The 19,464-nt window shown below is 47.7% G+C and overlaps 1 protein-coding gene across 2 annotated transcripts in view; it reads left to right on the top strand.

The window, feature by feature from the left end:
- Window positions 1-19,464, top strand: part of DOC2B (double C2 domain beta) — a 159,779-nt gene that overhangs the window by 91,836 nt on the left and 48,479 nt on the right. For both annotated transcript variants that reach the window (XM_039508366.1, XM_039508364.1), the window contains one exon: window positions 9,426-9,535. In XM_039508366.1, the coding sequence (XP_039364300.1) occupies window positions 9,426-9,535 (110 nt within the window). The remainder of the gene's footprint in view (window positions 1-9,425; window positions 9,536-19,464) is intronic.

Genomic DNA, 19,464 nt, shown 5'->3' with positions numbered 1-19,464 from the left:
GACTCAGATCAGCTGGCTCTCCCCAGGTTTCTGGCGGTACCCACTCCACTAGGTGAAACAGGCAGCCTTTGATCGCTGTCCGTCGGACACTTTCAGGTTTATAGTGAAACCCAAGCCTGGATGAGCATTGCCTGCTTTTGAATTTCCTCCTGTAAGCTTTACTCAGGTCCAGAACCACTGCCCAGGGAGAGCCTTGGTTTGTGAGGCATGTTGGAAGAGCCACAGTGCTAAGGGATGGTCTGTGGGAGAAGGGTTCGCACCCTAGGACTCGTTCCAGCTCCCATTAAAGTCAAGGGAAGGAGTCTATTGGAGTGGGGCTCTCATCACCAGGCATTAGTGCGGAGATGCTGTGCAGTATGTTGCATACAAAGGCATCAGCTGCATTGCCCTCCGGGTCAGCTGATCGGTGCTGGAATATTGGCCCTGGCAGAGCTGCTGGTCAATCTGTGTGGCTAGAACATGTCACGTTATTGACAGCAGGTGGCAGAGGGGGAGGAGGAACCCCCAGAATGATCCACAAGCTCAACAAATAACCTTCTATCTCCTGCCCCTGCCAGCAGGGCCTCCACGTGTTGGTGGGCCTCGTGAAGCACTAGGAGCCGCTTCTCTTGAACCCGCTGCCTGGAGATTCAAGGACCATTCAGTAACGATGCCTCAGCCCCAGCCTAGCTGCATTTCTGGTGCTGCTCGGAAAAAGTGGTACAGCAGCAGCAACCCTCCCACCATGGGGCCCTCTGCAGATTGCTAGTGGAATGCCAGCCCTTTCCTCTGCTGATGGATAGAAGGACTTGTATGTTTTAATCACCCCTTCAGTTTGCCTCTGAGAAACGAAATAAATACTGAAATCTTCAGTGAGCGTGGGCGGGCCATCCCTCCCTCTCCCGTCTTCAGCCGTGTTCCTGCTGAATGGCGCTGCATGTGCAAATAGGGGAGAGCAGGCTTAGGCAGGGGGATAGCTCTGACAGTTAACAAGCATGCAGAGGAGTTTAAGTTTAATCCCAGGTGGTCATTAACAGCCAGGAGAACCCCATCCCGCAGCAAATAAAATCTCCACGTCTGGTTTGTCTCCCTGTTGTGAGTGATGCAGTTTTCTCGAGTTTTCTATTCTGTTCTCTTGCTCATAGTTAATGCTCTGTATGATGAACCTTCGTGACCTCCTGTAGTGAGTTATTGCAATGCGCTCCTCCTGAAAGGGCGCTGGGGAGCTTCAGTTAGTGCTGCCAACTTACTTGGCTGTGTTTCATTCTTGGGTCCCCAGTTAATTGCTGGGTATGATTCAGGATGATCTGGTTTGATCTACCATATAAAACACTGTGCATTTCGGGTCCTTGGAGGTCACCTCTCCAGCTGACAGTCCCTCGAGTCACTCCTCTCTGGACGCTGGGAGCTGAGCGTGTCCTTGCTCTGACTGAATCCTGACTTTCAGTGGGTGCTGTCAGGCCTGTTAACCCTGGTTTTTCCTGAGGAAGTGTGTGGTTCCTTGCCTTGTCGGGGAGATTTTCTGTATCATTAGCTGATGAATGATCAGAGAGTCATTTTTCTTGTATCCACACCTAGAGGACATGGTCGACACATTCTCCTATACATTGGAAATGATAAATAACCCCCTGGGGGTCGGGGGAGCAGAACTTCAGTATCATTGGCCTGTTAGGTGCATGATGCAAACTAGCAGCCAGAGATCAAAAATATTCCACACACACCACCAGCTATTTAGCATGCGTTTTCCCCCGTGCTTGTTTGGCCGTTCTGTCAAATGCAATTCCTGCCTGCAATTGAGTTACTGTATTATCTGGCATCTTTCAAAAAACACTGGTAATCGGCCTTAATGAACAGCTTATCTTGTGCCAAGCGAGCCTGGAGACTTATAGCCAGTCCTCCCAATGGCCTGTGGTTCCCAGACATGCCCGGTGCCCTTGATAATGATACTAATAAAATGGAAAAGAGAAGGTCTGAACTCTGCCGGGAAGACAAATGGCTGTCAGCGCTGCCTTAAATCTCTCTTGCAGAACGTATCTAATTTTGAAACTATTTTACAAAGTTGGGAAACATTTAAGGTGAGCAAGGCATTACAATCGAGCTCAGATGAAGCTGGAAAGATCATTCCTTTTTGCAGTCTTGATGGGTTTTATTCCTCTCCTGTCCCCCACGGAAACACCTCCTGCAAGGCAGTGATTGTTTTCACTTGGGCTTCCTTTCGAAGAGCTAAGCTGCCTCCTGACCTGACAGCCATACTAGTTGATTCACTGATTTTATTTTATGCTGAAAGGGAGCTCTGCCTGAGTGACATGAAGTACGATTGGTTTTGCAGGGTGTTAGATGTTCATATGAATCAATTCCCTCCCTGTGTTCCAGCTGTGCTTTATGTGACTGTAGGATTGAATCTCTCTCCGAAGGATCAAAGAAAGACCCTTTCACTTACAGGAGTCTCTTGTGTTCTTCCAACCAACTTCCTGTACGACGATAGTAGAATATACCTCAGCAGTGTTGTGCAAATCCAGGTCTCTTCCGTAGACAGACTGCTTTTGAAAACAACCGAAAGGAGCAATACAAAACAGGAGGGGTCAAACACTAGTTAGACGTTTCCATCCTAGAGAGACTAAATCCACATGAATCCAAATGAAGCAGGTCTGCACAAAGCTCTGGGGAGAGACACTGGTGAGTTTTGCACAGATCTCAGTCAAAGTTTGATATGTGTTTTTGGTTGGGGCCTCTAGGCACTGCTGTAATGCACACAAGGTTAGAGCCCTGTTGTGCTGGGTGGTGTACAAATGTGTACTTCTCTATACAGGAGCTTTTCCCAGTCATACCAGTTAACTTCAGCACCATAACCACTCTAGCTCCTTGGGTGGACACTCCAATCGTGGAATAAGAGTGCCTTTTTTCAGCTTAGCTTAATCTGCTTCCAAAGAAACACAAGCTAAACTGGAAGAAGATTCTCCTACCCTGGAATAAGAGTGCCCGCATGGGGGAGCTGCACCCGCATAACTAGAAAGGTTTAAATTCACACCTTGCTTTACTCCTGTATAGCTTCCCTGTGTAGACAAGCCCTACGAGACAGTTCTGGCCCCAAAGAGCTTACATTCAGGTAGACTAGACTAGACAGACAGGTGGGAGAGGAGGGGAAGTGATGTAGCCAGAAAGTCAGTGGAAGACGCAAGAACCAGAACCCAGGTCTCTTGACTCCTCGCCCAGCTCCCTGCCTGTTGGATTTTGCTGCCTCTGGGTTCTGTCTGAATCCTGGGTGAGGTTCTGTGCAGTATAGTCAGCAGTTTCATCCCACGATTGCTTAGGCCTGGTCTGCGTAGTAAATTATGTCATCTTAACAAATGAGATAGTTAAGCCATTCTAACCCTTGGTGTAGACAGCGCTAGGTGGAAGGAAGAAGTCTTCAAGCGACCTAGCTACCGCCTCTCAGGAAGGTGGGTTACCTGTGCCGGGGGAGAACCCCCCCCCATCAGCACAGGTAGTGTTTACACTGCAGCACTACAGCGGCGCAGCTGCAGCCGTGCCCCTAGAGTGTTTCAAGTGTAGACAAGCCGTTAGCGTGCACTGAGATTTAGGGACACCTTGTTAATGACACCAGACAATAAAAGATTGTGTTTGGTTTGTCAGGTTGCTGGGAACCACAAGGTCTGTCTGTCTGTTCAGTGGCCTCGATAAAATATCACTTTGTATATTAATTACAGTAGACTCCTGTCTATTCTCTGCTGGGAGGGACACTCCAGTTTGGATAGGACACAATAAAGAGAGAATTTTGGTTTTTTTTAACCTATTCATCTACCCCAAGCTTAAAGCAAGATTACTTGTTGGGTGTTTCTGGTCAGGAGACCTTATTTTAACCCTTGGATAAGATAATTGAAGGGTGATTTTTGCTGTAGTTTCTTTGAAGGGAATGAAAAACTGCTCCAGAATCTGGAATGCCTTTTGTAAAGAAGCAAGTCCATCTGAGTAGCAAGACTGGCAGTTCTTAAAGCAGGAGAGAGAGACCCTGTACTTCCCGGTGTGCGAAGTGCCCTGCTTACCTCTAATGTGGTGCTTGCAAAACAAAGATGATGACTGTAACAATGCGTCTGAAATACTCTGCAGACAACTTTTACGTATTGATTTCATCAGAGCTCATTACGTTGAGAAATGGCCAGAGTGAGGATTGAACTCTCCCACTTTACACCCAATTACAGTGGAAATTGCTGCTCACTCAGCCTGTCCCTGTGCCAGGGAATTAATGGAAAAAGCCCTACCTGAAATCAGCAGGCTTCTTCTACAGAGTGATGTGTCATTCTCCTCCCCAGCAGGGGGAGGGAAAAACGGTCTCCGTTGTATTAAGCTCAATCCATCATTATCACTGTGGGGGGAGGAGGGGGAGGCATCAGAAGGAGAGAGGGAACATAGCCTGTCTTAAAATCGATTGTCCTTTCAGCACAGGGATTCTGCTCTCTTCTTTCGCCCAGAAGGCATTCTGGGCTCCAAGATGAAAGCCAGTGATGGAATGAAGCTGTTCAGGGAGCGCTCATTCAGGCTATGTGAACTCAGCACTGGTGAGAGATGTTGGGTTGGCAGCCTGGAGATGAGGCCCCTTCTCTCTAGCTCCTGAAGATGACTAAAATGGTGGGGAGTGGTGCTGCAAGGTGCCCCGCACTTCTGCTGCCCCACCAGTGGGGAGGCCAGTTAAGTCAAAGGGAATCTTTCCATTGACCTCAGCAAGTTGTGGCTCAGGCCCCTATTGAGTACTTAGCCCCACTCCATGGAGATTATCAGCTTGTGCAGGTTGGGATGTGCAGCATCTGTGACATGGCCACCTATCCCCACGGACGTAGCCTGAGACCCACCAGAAAAAGAACAGGAGTACGTGTGGCACCGTAGAGACTAACACATTAATTTGAGCATAAGACCCACCAGACTCATTTCCTGCAGGCCCCTGGCTGGAACATCTTTCAGCTCAAGTTTAAAGCAGGCCGTGGAAAAGACCATGAAGGATGGGGATAGGTGGGACAATTTGCCATCCAGTATTCCTCTGAAAGAGCCTCTTTCGCTCCCAAATGGGCTGTGCGCAAAGGTAATACATTTCCCCTAGAGCAAGGGATGAAGCCGTCTTCCTCCCTCGCTTGGAAAGCGTCGGCATTTCTTTCATTTGTGGAGATGATGGTGCACAATTGTCACACCAGTTCTCTGCTACTGTGGTTGCTTGAGCCCGGCCTGGGAATGTATTAGTAAACATCATCCATCTGGATCCCCCTGCCAGCGGGAAGCTGGAATTGCGGTGCTGCTACACCTCACTTGGTGCTGCCAGCAGAGGGGTACATCTGGTGCCCTGTCAAGTAGGCTGTGCTATGTGAGAGATGTGAGGGATGAGGTGTGTGGCTTTCTTCCTAAACCTTGGGAGGTCACGAGTTTATGCCCTGATGCATGAGGTTTGGTTACACCATCTTAAGCAGTATTTGTCTCGGTGATTCCCAATGGCTGACACCACGCTGGGCGAGTATTGCCTTGTCTTTGTTTGAATTTACATTCTGTTCATTCACTAACATCCCCATGCCCCCGTGCCTACCCCGAAAAAAGCCTCTCTAGCTAACAGACCTATAAGCTCTCTCTAGCTTTTTCCAGGGTCTCTCTGTACTCGCAGGCTACTGCTTGGCTTTCTTGCTTGTGCCTCTGCCTCTCTCTCGGGGTCTGTCTGTTCTCAGTTTGTGTGTGTTCTGTCTTCCTTCACACCCGCTTGGTCACAGTACCCATGCGGTGCTGGTTTCTGGGCAGAATCTGTTAGGCCTTGTTTTAGGTGTTGTCCCCTAAGTGTTTCTTACAAACTATCTTAAGCGAAGGGTGAGTTCACACATCAGTTGGAAGGAGGTTGTACCTCAGCCCATAACAAGGTTTCACCCAGCTCTGAACATTTTCTCTGGTGTTGTGTCTTTCATTATTTGTCCTTGTTACTTTGTAAATTTAAAAATAAAAATAAAAAACAAGGCTTAATTTATACCATCCTACAGCTTGATAATGCCTCTACTTTTCCTGTCATCTGCTTTTATTTGCTGCAGCAGCACTTCACATCAGTCTTTGCTTTGGCCATGTCCAGGAGTGTGATATGATAGCTAAAATAAAGAGCAGTGGAAGTAGCCAGTCCGTTAGTCCAGATGGCATTGCTTAAATCAGGCTTTGGTTGGCCTGTGCTGCCATTGCTGCATATTCTGGGCAGCTGAGGGCCTGCACCCAATTTATTCCTGCTCTGTATTTTCCTACCGTAGCTAGAAATTGTTTTAAGTGACATGGATTATGTATCTATTTCCTTAATGCTTTATAGTTTTATTGCCCGTCTTCATCGCATTTTTGTTTTATTCAGCTGGATATTCTTCCTAACCATTCCATCTACTGTTCCCAATGGTTATACAATGGCAGCATAGGTATTTTCTTTTGGTTATCTTGTTATTGTCAATTCCAAGTGTTTAAAAATTACAAGTCAGCTCCTCCTTTCCCCCCCGATATCATGAGATTTTTTTTAAATGTTGGGTTTTGGGGGGGGGATTTTCCCTGCTACATTTTCAAGCTTTTCTATGCAACCAGAAGGGCTAGAAAGTTAAATGGGGGGGGGAACCCTCTGAGGTTCTAACATGATCACCTGACTCCAGGAGCTGGGGCTTTGAGAAAAGCACCAACGATCACAAGAGTTGTGAAACAATCATCTGAGTTGTCAATACTGCCCTGAAAGAGCAGTTATAAGAGAGAATTCACCAGTCTCACTTTAAGATGATTTAAAAGGACTTTAGAGCTGGGGAAAGATGGAGGGTTGACAATCCTAGAGCGTGAAGTCCCCTCTCTGGTCCTGATTCTAAGCAAGTGTGTTTGCTTTTAAAAAGATGCTGAGGATCATCCTGTTACAGCGTAAGCACAAATCTCACTGAAGCCAATGGGGCTCAATCATTTCCTTGCAGTTAGGTATGGACTTAAGGACAATGCTGGAGCAGGACCTTTCTCCACAGAGCAGGTGCAGCATGGTACCCCAGCTTGTTCTGTAAAGGACTGCCATAACTTAGCAAAGCCAATGGAAAGAATCCCTATCCAGGATGACGCTGGCCCTTTAAGAGGGAGCAGGGCCAGTGCACCTGTGCCGCATCAGCTGACCCAAATTAGGCTTTAAAGGGGGATGCCTGGGGTGTGTGAGGAAAGACCTACTAATGAGAGAGATCCAGTGAGTCAGAGTTAGGAAGCTATAGGTGCAGGAGAATCAGGACCGCGAGAGCCCCAGGAGGGGAGACAGTGGGAGCCTGAAAGGTAAAGCCTAAGGGGAACCATCCTTGGGTTTGTAGCCCACAGGGACCTGAGGAGCTGGCTTTGTTTGTTTAGGTGGGGACAGTAGAACTGCCTAAGAGAGACTGTGGGTGTGGTAGTTGATCCTTCGCAAGCTGGGAAGAAGCCCTTGTTACTGTCCCGTTCCCACACTGCAATGGGCTTTGGATCAGACCCGTAGTTAGGAGATAGGTGTCGTCTCCATTACCTTTCTGTCCTGGACATCACTACTGAAAGTGCTGGTATTCGAGCCAGCTGGGCTGGTGGTTCGTGATGTGGCTTTTCTCTGTTCTCCAACTTATGACCTGTAAACGTCCTGCAGGTCAGCAGAATTGGCCAGAAGCCCGTACAGGGAAAGAGGCGGCTTTTTGTTGTTTCATTGTAGTGGTATGGGGCTACTAAGTACGGATTTTCCACCATCAGGATTTGGACTCCGACACTTAATTTTGGCCTCTACGTTGGCAGCCCCTAGGTTTATTCAAACTCTGGAGCAAACTGAATGATCTGGGAACCTTTTCATCAAGCGGTTCAGCCAATGCATATGAAAATGAATTCCTCATGAGTCTGTTTTCTGGCAAAGCTCCATAGGACTTATATGCTGATGAGAGACCCTTAAACAAGCCAGTGCCTTGACTCATCTCATAGGCAGAAAGCAGCTGGGATGCTCTGGTGATCTCCACTGGGAGTGGAACACATTCCCAGTAAGCTTCCTAGCGCTTGTTCCAGGCTAACATTTAGGTATTGGCTAACTGTGCCCTAGGATGTGGCCAGCGCTCGTAACAAGGTGGAGCAGACGTCCCACGAGGCCTTGCAATGAATGAGCAATGATTTAATAATGTGCACTGAGAGAAGAACAAAAAAAGGAAAATAAATCCATCCAAACAATGGCTCTTGGAAGCATCTCAATAATGCATGAATAAAATATACTCATTTGGGATGGTTACTTATTTTCAGAAATGGATCTGATGTACTGGCAGAGCAGTTTGTTTTTTAGTGACACTCAATTATGGTGCCAATGCTTTTTGGAAAAGGCCCTGTGCCGTTTTAGAATTTCATTATAGTATCCCGCTGCACGAGGTGTCATCCCTGGTTTGACACTGTTGCGAAGGAGTTGCACTGCGGGTTTCTAGCTGTTACGGCCTTGTCTGTGCTAGAAAATTGGACCACTAGCATTGGAACTGGTGGGTTAGCAGCGCTGTGTGCGTAGCCGTGCTGCTTTGGGTCTGTTGTGTTTTTCCCCATGCCCACATTAGTCCTGTGTGCCTTTTTTGTTGTCACAATGTCCCTTGGGTTCCTAGACTGTGCTTTCCAGTGCAGCTTCTTGAAAGCAGTGCGCTAAGTGTAGCGAGTCGGTCAGGCCTGGGAGGAGTTGCTGTGACCCCTTCGCCAGCTGGTCCCAAGGGGGCTGTGTTACAATTGGGGACTCTGGGACTTGGTAAAACACCATCACTGTCCCTCACAAGCTCCCACACTGAGCCTTGACATGTGTCTCTAGTTTCCTCTTGCCTTGTTAGAGTGGTAATTGCCCTCTGCTGTGGCGCTGGGCCATGTCCCTCCGGTACAACCCAGTGCTGTATTAACAGGCCACGTTGTGACCTGGGGTTAAAAACAAGCTGCCACATCTAATAAAATGTGCATCCAGGAAACGGTTCTGGGTCTGCCAGGAACTGTAGCTGCACTAAACACAGGGATGCAAATAAACATCCAGACCAATAAACTTTTATTTTTTTTTAATAAGCTTGAGTTGATTCTACTCTATTTCTCCCCCCCCGCAATATAAATGAAGTCCCTGGTGTCTTACTGCTCTTTTCCAAGCTGCCCATGATCTTGCTGCTTATTGTACAGGGTGTTGGATGGATAATTGGGTTGCTCTATAAATGACCGACAAGGCCACAGCCTTTGTGCACCTCCAGTTACCTGCTGCAGCAGCCTGGTTGAGGGGGATTTTTGCCATCCCGTGCAGGGGGGATCAGCAGGGTGGTGAGTATTGGAACTGAGGGCCAAAGGAGAGCTGCTCGGGTATGTCGCTTCATCATTTCATGGACTGTGTTTCGTTTCCCAAGTGTTTATTCATCATCTGCATCCGGTAACCAACGCAGTTCCCTGGGACAGGCTAACTAACCAGGTGTATTATTTGCTTTTTCCAGGCGAATAAGCTAAGAACAAAAACGTTGCGGAACACTCTGAATCCCACCTGGAATGAGACCCTCACTTACTATGGCATCACGGATGAGGATATGATTCGCAAGACGCTAAGGTAAGTGTAATCGTGGAGATGCAGATGGAGCGGGTCATATGTCTCGTTATTTGGGAAGAAAGCTTTCTTTGTTCTCACTTGATCTATGTGTGGGAAGGGAATGAATGCATATTGCAGTGATGCGTTGAGAGGGGCAGCCAGTGAAATCCCCACTCCATACTCCTGCTGTCACCAATCTGCATGGTGTGAATGGCCAGCCAAGGTGCAGAGCACCAGAAAATCAGGAGCACTGTATTTCAGCTAAATCTGAGCACCTTCTGTCAGCCACATACTGCATTGCACCAAGGTGCCCACCAATTGAGGATAGATGTGACATGTTCATTGAGATTATCGGGCACCCAGCTTCAGTGGCCTAAAACCTTCACTGCTAGCAGCCAGGGCTGGGATGCTCAAGGGAGTTAAGTGCCCAGCTCTCATTGAAACTAATTGGAAGCTAGACATCTTACCTTCTTCAGACCTGTTGGAAAGTGCCAGCCCATGTAGCTAACAGATCTTTCAGGCTGTGCCAGGCCTGGGATGCGTTTATAATGGAATATCAATCATTAGGGTAGGACACAGAACACTCCCTTTGGCTGGTGTCGAGCAGTCACCTGTGCATGTGCTGTTGAGACTGGAATCCTGATAGGACATTGATAGCTCCTTCTCTCCAGCGGATCGAGAGATAATTATTATTTCCCCAGGCCCCTCATTTGCACACTCCTCCTGCAGGGATCAATCACAGCCCTTCGGTGACAGACATTTGATTTATAAGCTGCCTGGATTTGAATAGCTGGTGAAGAGCCCTGTAGCATTTCATCATTACAAGCTTCGTAATTTATGAACTTGGGTCTGATCTGCAATTTTTTTAACCTTATAATTCCCAAAGCTGCCAAACATACCTTATTTATTTATTGCTTCTTGCTGAGTTGCAGATCTTTATTTGAAGATGCGTTTTGGAGGAGGGCAGAAATGCATTTGTACATTGCTGTAAAACTAAATGGAATTTGGTTTAACTTGGTAAAAATACGAGGAATCTGATCTCTTGCAATCAGAGCAGTGTCCTGCCTGGTCAGGGCTTGGATGGGAGACCTGCAGGGCGTGCTGCAGGGAGTGGTGGCAGGGCATTCAGTAGACGGTTTTCCTTTTTCTGAACCTTGCATGACACTGGCAGTGCGGAAATGCTGCTTTTCTGATAGGATGCAACACTGAAGTCCCTTTACCCACACACAGATGTTTGTCACAAAGTCTTGGCTAACTTCCAGTTTGGGATAACTCCCTGCTACCTAACTACATCCCCTCACTTCAACTGGCTCTGCTTAACTGGGACCCACTCATTTAACCCTTGCTGTTGCTATTAGGGCATGATCCAAAGGCAACTTCTATTAACCTTTAGCTCTGGCCTTTTAAACCGTTGCTGTGCTCAATCCCAGTGGTGGGGTATTGAATCCTTATGTATATGATCTGTAAATCTTTTTGATCTAGCTAGCACCTCTGTGTAGAAGGAAATCAATGCAAGATATACTATGCAAAATCCGTCTTTATTTTATTGCATCTAGGATTGACAGCTTTCTAGCTCCATGGCTGAAATCTGAACGTCTTTACTTAAAGTATATGCTGTGAATTTATTTTTTCATGGAAGCAATGAAAACATATCACTGTAACAAAGTTAAATACTAGTAGATGAATTTGGATTCTGAGCTCGCCTGTCATCCATAACTCACATACTGATGAGAAATTTATCTCCCTGGATTATTATTTCACATGGAAAATATTAGTCATGCTGAAAGTGCTGTGGGCTTCTCAGGCTGGAAAGCCTGTGTTTTATTATTTTTTCCCCTCCATGCCTTTGAAGTTTTCAGCTAGTTCAAGTGTGAAAATCGGTTTATAGAAAGATGCCTGGCTGAGTTGTTTGTTGAAATGCACTGGGGAGAAAGTGTTTTGGACCCAGACCACCTTTCCATCAGCTCTCTTAATTGTTTCTTGCTGAGGAAATGCCATCTGGCCAGCCCCACTAGGGTGGAGTGATCATCTCTTGGGACCAGACAGGTGCAGTGTAGGAATGGAGCCTCCATGTTTGAATTCCTCCCTCATGCACATTTTAATCTCCTGGCACTGGGATCTGAATGTCTTCCTGTCTTTGGTGGTCTGTGATCAGCTGTGGTGGCAGCAGCTGTCCTCTGGCAGCCACAGGAGCTCTGTAGCAGGAGCTCCTCAGCACCTTATTAGTAATCCTAAATTATAAATGGGCAATTATAAAATTCTCTTCCTTCTGGCCTCCTCTCCTCTCTTCCTGGCGAGCCCCCAACCCTTCCTCCTCAGCTCTTTGACCTGTTGAGCTGCTGCCTGCTGTCCAGAGTGCTCCTGCTCTCCAGGAGTCTCAGAGAGCTGCGGAAAGAGGAAGGAGTCAGAGAGCATGCTTGGGGAGATGTTGGGAAAATGGTGGTAATGGCTTGGGGGGAAATTGGGCGATCCAATGGCTGGCCCCAGTGAGTGAGCATTGGGGTGGGGCACTGCTGCTGTGCAGCCGCTGGCTCACAGTTGTACCTCTCTCTCTGGCTCCTCTCTCCGTTCCTCACAGTTCCCCCCCCATGAAGAACCCATCTAATATGAAGATGAAGCGCTTTGGGAGAGCCATGTTCTATATGCCATATTTTGCATGTGTCATCTCAGCCATCATATGTCACATCTCAGATCACCATGCTCTTCCTCATCACACATCACATTCTCATCCCCTCCTCAGAGCCCTCCTCCCTCTGATACCTTCCTCACATCCCAATCACTACCCTGAAACACTGGGAACACAATTGAATTCAAAGAATCCTTGGCAATCTGAACTCTGTCAAATGAATTCCCTGGTTCCCTGAACCTGTCTGTTCTGTGCTGATTGCTGTTGTCTGTTGCTTATTGCTGTGTGCAACATCCAATGCAATTGGTTTAATTGATCTAACAGCAGCCAGCAGCCACAGGATCCAACTCAGCAGTGAGCCCATGGTCTCCAATGCATGCCAAACTGTGAGCATGCCTGTGGGGTGTGTGTCTCAGGGTGTGGTGGGTGGATCATGGGGGCTGTGTGGGAGGGTCTGGGGGGTGGCCTGGGCTGCTCCCTCCTGGGCTGCTGCCTCCCCAGCAGGCCCTCCAGCCCAGCCAGCAGCTCCAGCGGCCCCAGCTGGGGGGGGCAGCGTGGCCGAGGCATTAGTGGCAGGGGAGTGGGGTAGGGAGGGGGCAGAGGAAAAGTTTGGGCAAGGGGCTGAGAAGGGCTATGATGGCTGCTTGGGCTGCTGATGGCCTGACTGCTGCAGCAGCAGCTGCCAGAGCTGCTGAGCTAGTGCCAGAGCTGAGAGCTGCCCCTGAGCTGTGCGACTGGAGGCTGGGGTCCCCAGGGGTCCACCACTGGAGCAGGGCAGCCACTGCAGCCCAGCCCCAGGAGCAGGGGAGCCCACACAGAGTAGCAGAGCCCCAAGTCATATTTTCATCATCAGGTAAAAGTCATGGACATGTCCCTGACCTAAATAAAAAATAACAGCCCCTGTCATAAATAAATCTGTTGGGTACTTATTTTAACAAAAGTGATAGCCTTAAAGAAGCCTTAAAAAAATGAACATGAAATGAGAGAAGGAGAAAATGAAATGAGGGAAGAGAGAGTGTCAGTGACCTTGGGAGAGGAGAAAGAGAGGACAGAGCTGAGGAGATGGGAGAGACAGGTCTTGGTCTGGTCTGTGTCTGTCTGCTGTCTGAGATCTGGTCCCATGTCTGTGGAGTCCCAGTGTCTGGCTGATGAGATACCAAAGGCTTGTTTTTTTTTTTTATCTTTTTTTTTTTTTTTTTTTTACTAGTTTTTTTTCCCTGTTTAACAGGAATCAGTCCCACACACACACACACACACACTCACCTGCTTTTTTCCTTTTCTCCTTTCCTCTCCTTTCTTCTCTCCTCTCTCTCTCATCTCCTACTCTATGGCGCTAAACTTCTAATCTTCTAATGTTGCTGCACCTTGCCCCACATAACACTAACAACTTTGCTCTACTGCTGCTAGCTTAGTACTGGGAGACTAGTAACACCTCTTAGACAATGCCTATGCCTCTCCCCAGCGACACCACACACATCACCACATCCATCGTCAGCAGCACTGAGGTACAACTTTTTTTGCCAACCCAACTCTCAGAGAGAGAGACTTACAATCTTCACAACAATCTAAAAAAACCAGAAAAACTCCTCTGGCTATCACACAGTCCTCAGCAAGTCCACCTCTAACTCCTCATCAGATCATCAGTGATCATCAACTGGAACTCCTCCCTCCTCGCTTCAGGCCTTGGGTGGCAGGCCAGTCCTCGCTCACAGACAACCCGCCAACCTTAAGCATATTCTCACCAGCAACCACACACTGCAACATAGCAACTCTAACTCAGGAACCAATCCATGCAACAAACCTCAATGCCAACTCTGTCCACATATCTACACCAGCAACACCATCACAGGACCTAACCAGATCAGCCACAACATCACCGGTTCATTCACCTGCATGTCCACCAATGTAATATATGCTGTCATGTGCCAGCAATGCCCCTCTGCTATGTACATCGGCCAAACTGGACAGTCCCTACGTAAAAGGATAAATGGACACAAGTCAGATATTAGGAATGGCAATATACAAAAACCTGTAGGAGAACACTTCAACCTCCCTGGCCACACAATAGCAGATCTTAAGATAGCCATCCTCCAGCAAAAAAACTTCAGGACCAGACTTCAAAGAGAAACTGCTGAGCTCCAGTTCATCTGCAAATTTGACACCATCAGCTCAGGATTAAACAAAGACTGTGAATGCCTAGCCAGCTACAAAAGCAGTTTCTCCTCCCTTGGTGTTCACACCTCAACTGCTAGAAGAGGGCCTCATCCTCCCTGATTGAACTAACCTCGTTATCTCCAGACTGATTCTGGACTGCATATTTATACCTGCCTCTGGGAATTTCCATGACATGCGTCTGACGAAGTGGGTATTCACCCACGAAAGCTCATGCTCCAGTACGTCTGTTAGTCTATAAGGTGCCACACGGCTCTTTGTTACCTCTTAGATAGCAAACCAGACCCTGTGGGAATGTGGTCAAGCAGCTGAGACTCCTCTGAGTACCATCCAGCCTAGGACCCTAGGTAGGAATCGCACCCTGCTGTTGCATATGGAGAAGAGGAGTCTCGTGTCCCCCAGCACATCCATGAGACATAGCTCAGGATTTGGCCCACAGAAATTGGAGCCTCTTGAGCCTGATTTGGATCCCATGTATGCGGGTCCAAATTGGGAGTAACGCCGTAGACGTCAGGGAGTCACGCAGGTGTCAGCAAGAGGAGAACCGGTTGTCTTGTCCATGCATGTGCCAGAGAAGGATTGTTTCCTATCAGCCGTACCTTCAGGCCTGCCAGACGTACCACTTATATGTGTGCGCGTACATGTAACTGTATGGCTAAGAGATTTGGGCACCAGTTCCAATTAAAATGACTGGGAATTGAGTTTCCAAATCCCCTAAGCAGCTGTAAAAACCCTGCATTATCACTCTTGATAGGAAACATACCTGTTCCGGATGTGAGTGTTCTAACCACAGGCGAAATAAAAATGTCCCCCTCTCCATCAGCACCTTTTAAAAAAAACTGAATTATTTGCAGCTCCTAAGACGAGAAGTAACCAGGGTGCTTTGGAAGGTAGGTGAAGGTCACCACTATCCCACCTCTCTTCATTTACAGTCTCCATTATTAATAGGCATTAATATTAACAACACTTAACCCCCCTACATCGCCAAAGGGCTTTATAAGCAATAATAATAATAATAAATCATTATCGTCTGTCTTCTGACCAAGGCCCAGAGAGATTGGTTTCAGGCTTGTTTCCAAAGCTGGATGAAAAGGGGGAATGTTTGGAAATGTCAAAGCATTTTGTTTTGACACTTTCTAACCAAGCCATTTCAGTATTTAATTTCAAATCAACATTTTGGTTTTGGAAAGGTCAATTCGAAACAGTTTGTTCAACCCAAACAACATTTTTTTCTGTTTTTAATTTCAGTGAGAAAAAGTGGGGGAGGGCGGGGAACAGTTTGTTAGAAATTATTTTTTTCCAGGTTTTTCAGTTTGAACTCAGTTATTCTCAGCTCAAATTGTTATCTTGAGTGTTTTTGTTTTTAAAAAATGGTGCTTTTTGTTAACTGTAGATCCTGTAACTGAGTAAGTGTCAAGTCAAGGATCCTGGATGCTGAAGTCCTTTTGTTTATCCCTAGAATAGGTACAAGGAAGGGCTGTTCGAGTTTCCTCATGTTGTCCTCATGGCAGGATCACTTCTAAGGGCTTGGCTACCCTTGCGAGTTACAGTGCATTAAAGGAGCTCCGGGCGCACTAGCTCACTCCCCGTCCACACTGGCAAGGCACGTAGAGCGCTCTGACTCCACGGCTAGATCGCGCCTGGTCCTCCACCTCGGCGAGTAGAATAACGTTTGATGCGCCCCCGCTGGAGCGCCCCAGCCTCAGTGTGAACGAGGTGTTGCATTACTGTGCTCTGATCAGCCTCCAGAAATGTCCCATAATCCCCTTAAGTCAAGTGGCAGCTCTTGTCATTGTTTTGGATATGCCCTTTGAAAGCTCAGTTTGACAGCCGGCTGCTTATCTGCTCCGAGCCAGAGCAACCATTACTGTGGAATGCTGGGGGGCAGGGGTAGGTCTGCTGCTGGCTGAACTTACGAGACAGCATGTGACATGCTCTCAGCCCTCCAAAACCCACTCTCCCCCCCCCCCCCCATACACACAACACACTCCCTGTCACACTCCACCCCACCCCCATTAGAAAAACACGTTGCAGCCACTTGCATGCTGGGATAGCTACCACAATGCACTGCTCTCTGTGGCCATTGCAAGAGCTGCTAATGTGGCCACGCCAGTGTGCTGGCAGCTGGCAGCGTGGACAGAGTACAGCGCTTTCCCTAGTGCGCTACGAAGGCTGGTTTAACTCAGAGCGCTCTACATCTGCAAGTGTAGCCGTGCCCTTAGTGTGAGAGGAGAGGCCAAGGATTGCATGGTCCATGCTGAGGCTGCCAACAAAAGGGTCAGTTAGTACCAACTTTGTTGCTAAGGGAACACCTATAGAGTCAGACTGAGATGACCCACAGGTCACCACAAAGCCATTGGATGGGATCAGTGAAAGACTTCACGTCTTGTTGGCAATCCCACGAGCCTCCCAGACTCCTGAGTCACAGTTTTAAACCTGTAAGTATCACCAGACAGACGCATTAGGTTTTGAATTAAAGGTGCCTGTGTGGGGCTATGTGATCACAAATTAAAACGAGGGTAGCTTCCGAGCTTCGAGGTGTCTTCTCCCCGGATGCAAGGGGAGCCAGTCGGGTTTGGAAAGAGAATAGCTCCCCTGTAATTTGTGATATCATCTCTGTTATAGATGAGTTCGTAAACTTGCCTGGTTTTTAGGGCAGTTGTGCCTGTATCACACCAAATCAGCCTAGGTCACACACAGGATTAAATACTAGACAGCTAGGGGTTAAACTGCCTGACACTTCTCGCAGGAGCAGCTGCAGCTTGTGTCTATTACAATCCCTCCCAGAGCTAACATCCAACTGTGCCGATGCGAAAAGAGTCACCTGTGCAGATACACTCTCCCAATCTCCTAACTTAAGCCGTTGTGATTCATGGCTGCGTAATAGAGGATGCCACTGATACTCTAGTTGCCGGTAATAACCTGGTTTGATCAGCAGCAGAGAGCCCAATATCAGAAAAGAGGTGAGGGATCGAGAAGGAATGACGCATGGGTAGGAAAAGAGGAGACAGTGCCAGCAGCACACGCTGCATGCTCTGGGCAACAGGCTCTCTGTATCTTACTGTTGCTGCTGTTTGGTGAAGTTCCCTGTGCCCCGGGCTACCCAGCAATGCTTTTCCCATTTGTGGCTTGGTTTGTAGCTTCACGCTGATGGCACCAACCCTTGGCACATTGTGATTTTCCACCCTGTCACCTCTGCCTTGCAGCGCACCACCAGCAGTGCCCTTTGGCCTGAATGGACCAGGCTGAGGCTAGGACAAATGCCTCTTTCCTCTCCCCGGTGAAAGTACAGAGCCGCCTAGGCTGATGGCATGTATTCCAGGTACAACTTGGAAACAGTACATATAGAAGCTGTCTGTTTTCTACGTAGTAACTTAACACGGAGATTTTGCAGAGTTTCGCTCAGGGGCAGCGCTAAGGCAATTTGCTGTTCTCTCTCTTTCCCAGTGTGTCTGTAAGTTACTTGCATGGGCTACGTCTGCACTGGTAAGTGAAAGACAAAACTTTTGTCATTCAGAGGTGTTAAAAACACACACACACACACGCACCCCGAAAGACAAAAGTTTTGTCGACGACAGGCGCCATTGTGAACAGCACTTTGTCGTCATGAGCGCTCTCTGGCCGACAATGCTAACGGCGCTTGTTGGGGCAGAAGTTTTTTGTTGGCAGGAGAGCCAACAAACAGTGGCTACACTCCGCACCTTTTAGTGGCATGTGTCACTAAAAACTGTGTAGTGTAGACATAGCCTGAGTGTGGTTCCTTTGTGCTGCCACTGCTCTGTTTCCCTCAGAGGTGGACTGAACGATCCGCTTTAAATTTTGATTTAGAATGATGCTTCAGTCTGCTGTGTGTGCACCACTGCCCCCTCCTGGAGGGAATCAGAACTGCTCATGTGTTATATGCCCTGTACTGTTAGCAGCTGATGGAGAGTCTCCTTTCATTCAGGAAAGAGCGGCCTCTGGGGTTGGAGCAAAGGGGTCCCAGTCTTGCTAGAAAGTTGCAAATAGCCATAGTGTGTGTTAGCACAGTGACACCTGGGAAGTTCTGGGCATTAGAATAGCTTGAATTTCTATAGGGTTTTGTGTCATCCCTTGTCTGCCCTGTTTTTTCTCCTCAGTTTTTCAGTCCTCTCAGCTCAAGTAGTCTGCTCTAAAGGGACCGGGCTCAGTCTAACCTCACCTAGTTGCAATTCTGCTGCTTACCTTTTATATTAAGGTAGAATCTAGAAGCTCCCATTGAGGTTCAGGGCCCTGTTATGTGAGGTGCTGTACATACACCACACAAAGAGATGGTCCCTGCCCCGAAAGGACTGAGGATAAGATGAGAGTACAGGTGGCTAGTCCAAGCAGGCTGGGAGCAGACGGGAAGGGAAGGATTCTGATAAGGGTAGTGAACAGCAGTGGCAGCACACCACTGTTCTAGCTGTTGCCACTGAGTGTTTTGTAGGTGTCACAGCAGAGGTGAATTTTCAGGTTTTAGTGCTTTGTGGTGCACTTATGGCATTTCCCCTCCACCAGGGCCAGGTCCCGGCTTTATCTGTGCATCAGTTTGCTTTCTAGGGATAGCTCATGAACAGTTGGGATGTCCAGATGGAGGAAATCAAAGCAGATCAATTCTCGCCTTTTGTCACTATAGGAAATGGGGACCCCCTAGAATTCAGGCAGATGGGATTTACATGTGAGACAGTTATTCTCCATTTATGTTAATTAAGTTTCCCTTCCCCCTCACTGCTGCAGGCAGAGAATCTCTTGTAACTTGAGTGTTGTCTCATTGCACCAGGCCCCTTTTCTACTCCATAGGATATGGGAGAAGATTGCTCCGCTACTGATACTTAACTGATCTAATTAGATATCACATCCCACAATTTGCTGTACTACTGGAGCTGTCCCTTTCATATACCAGGTAGAGGCAATTTTTCTGGGAGCTTGAGTAGTGAGTTTGAATTCCGGTAGCTGATTATGGAAATCTCATGCATGCCATTAATGGGCGATTACACAGAGTGCATTCGCATTGAGGCTATGTAGCAATAACCTGTGCTACTAGGTAAAAGAAAAGAACCAAGTTTTGAACAAGGTGTGAAATTGAAGTGTGTGTGTGTGCGTGCTTGCCCCTGCCTCTTGATAAGATATCCAGAGATGGATATAGTTGCTA

Source organism: Mauremys reevesii, linkage group 20 (genome assembly GCF_016161935.1).
Source record: "Mauremys reevesii isolate NIE-2019 linkage group 20, ASM1616193v1, whole genome shotgun sequence".
Classification (NCBI taxonomy): domain Eukaryota; kingdom Metazoa; phylum Chordata; order Testudines; family Geoemydidae; genus Mauremys; species Mauremys reevesii.
Note: the sequence above shows the minus strand (reverse complement) of the source record. Positions and strands in the feature narration are given on the sequence as shown.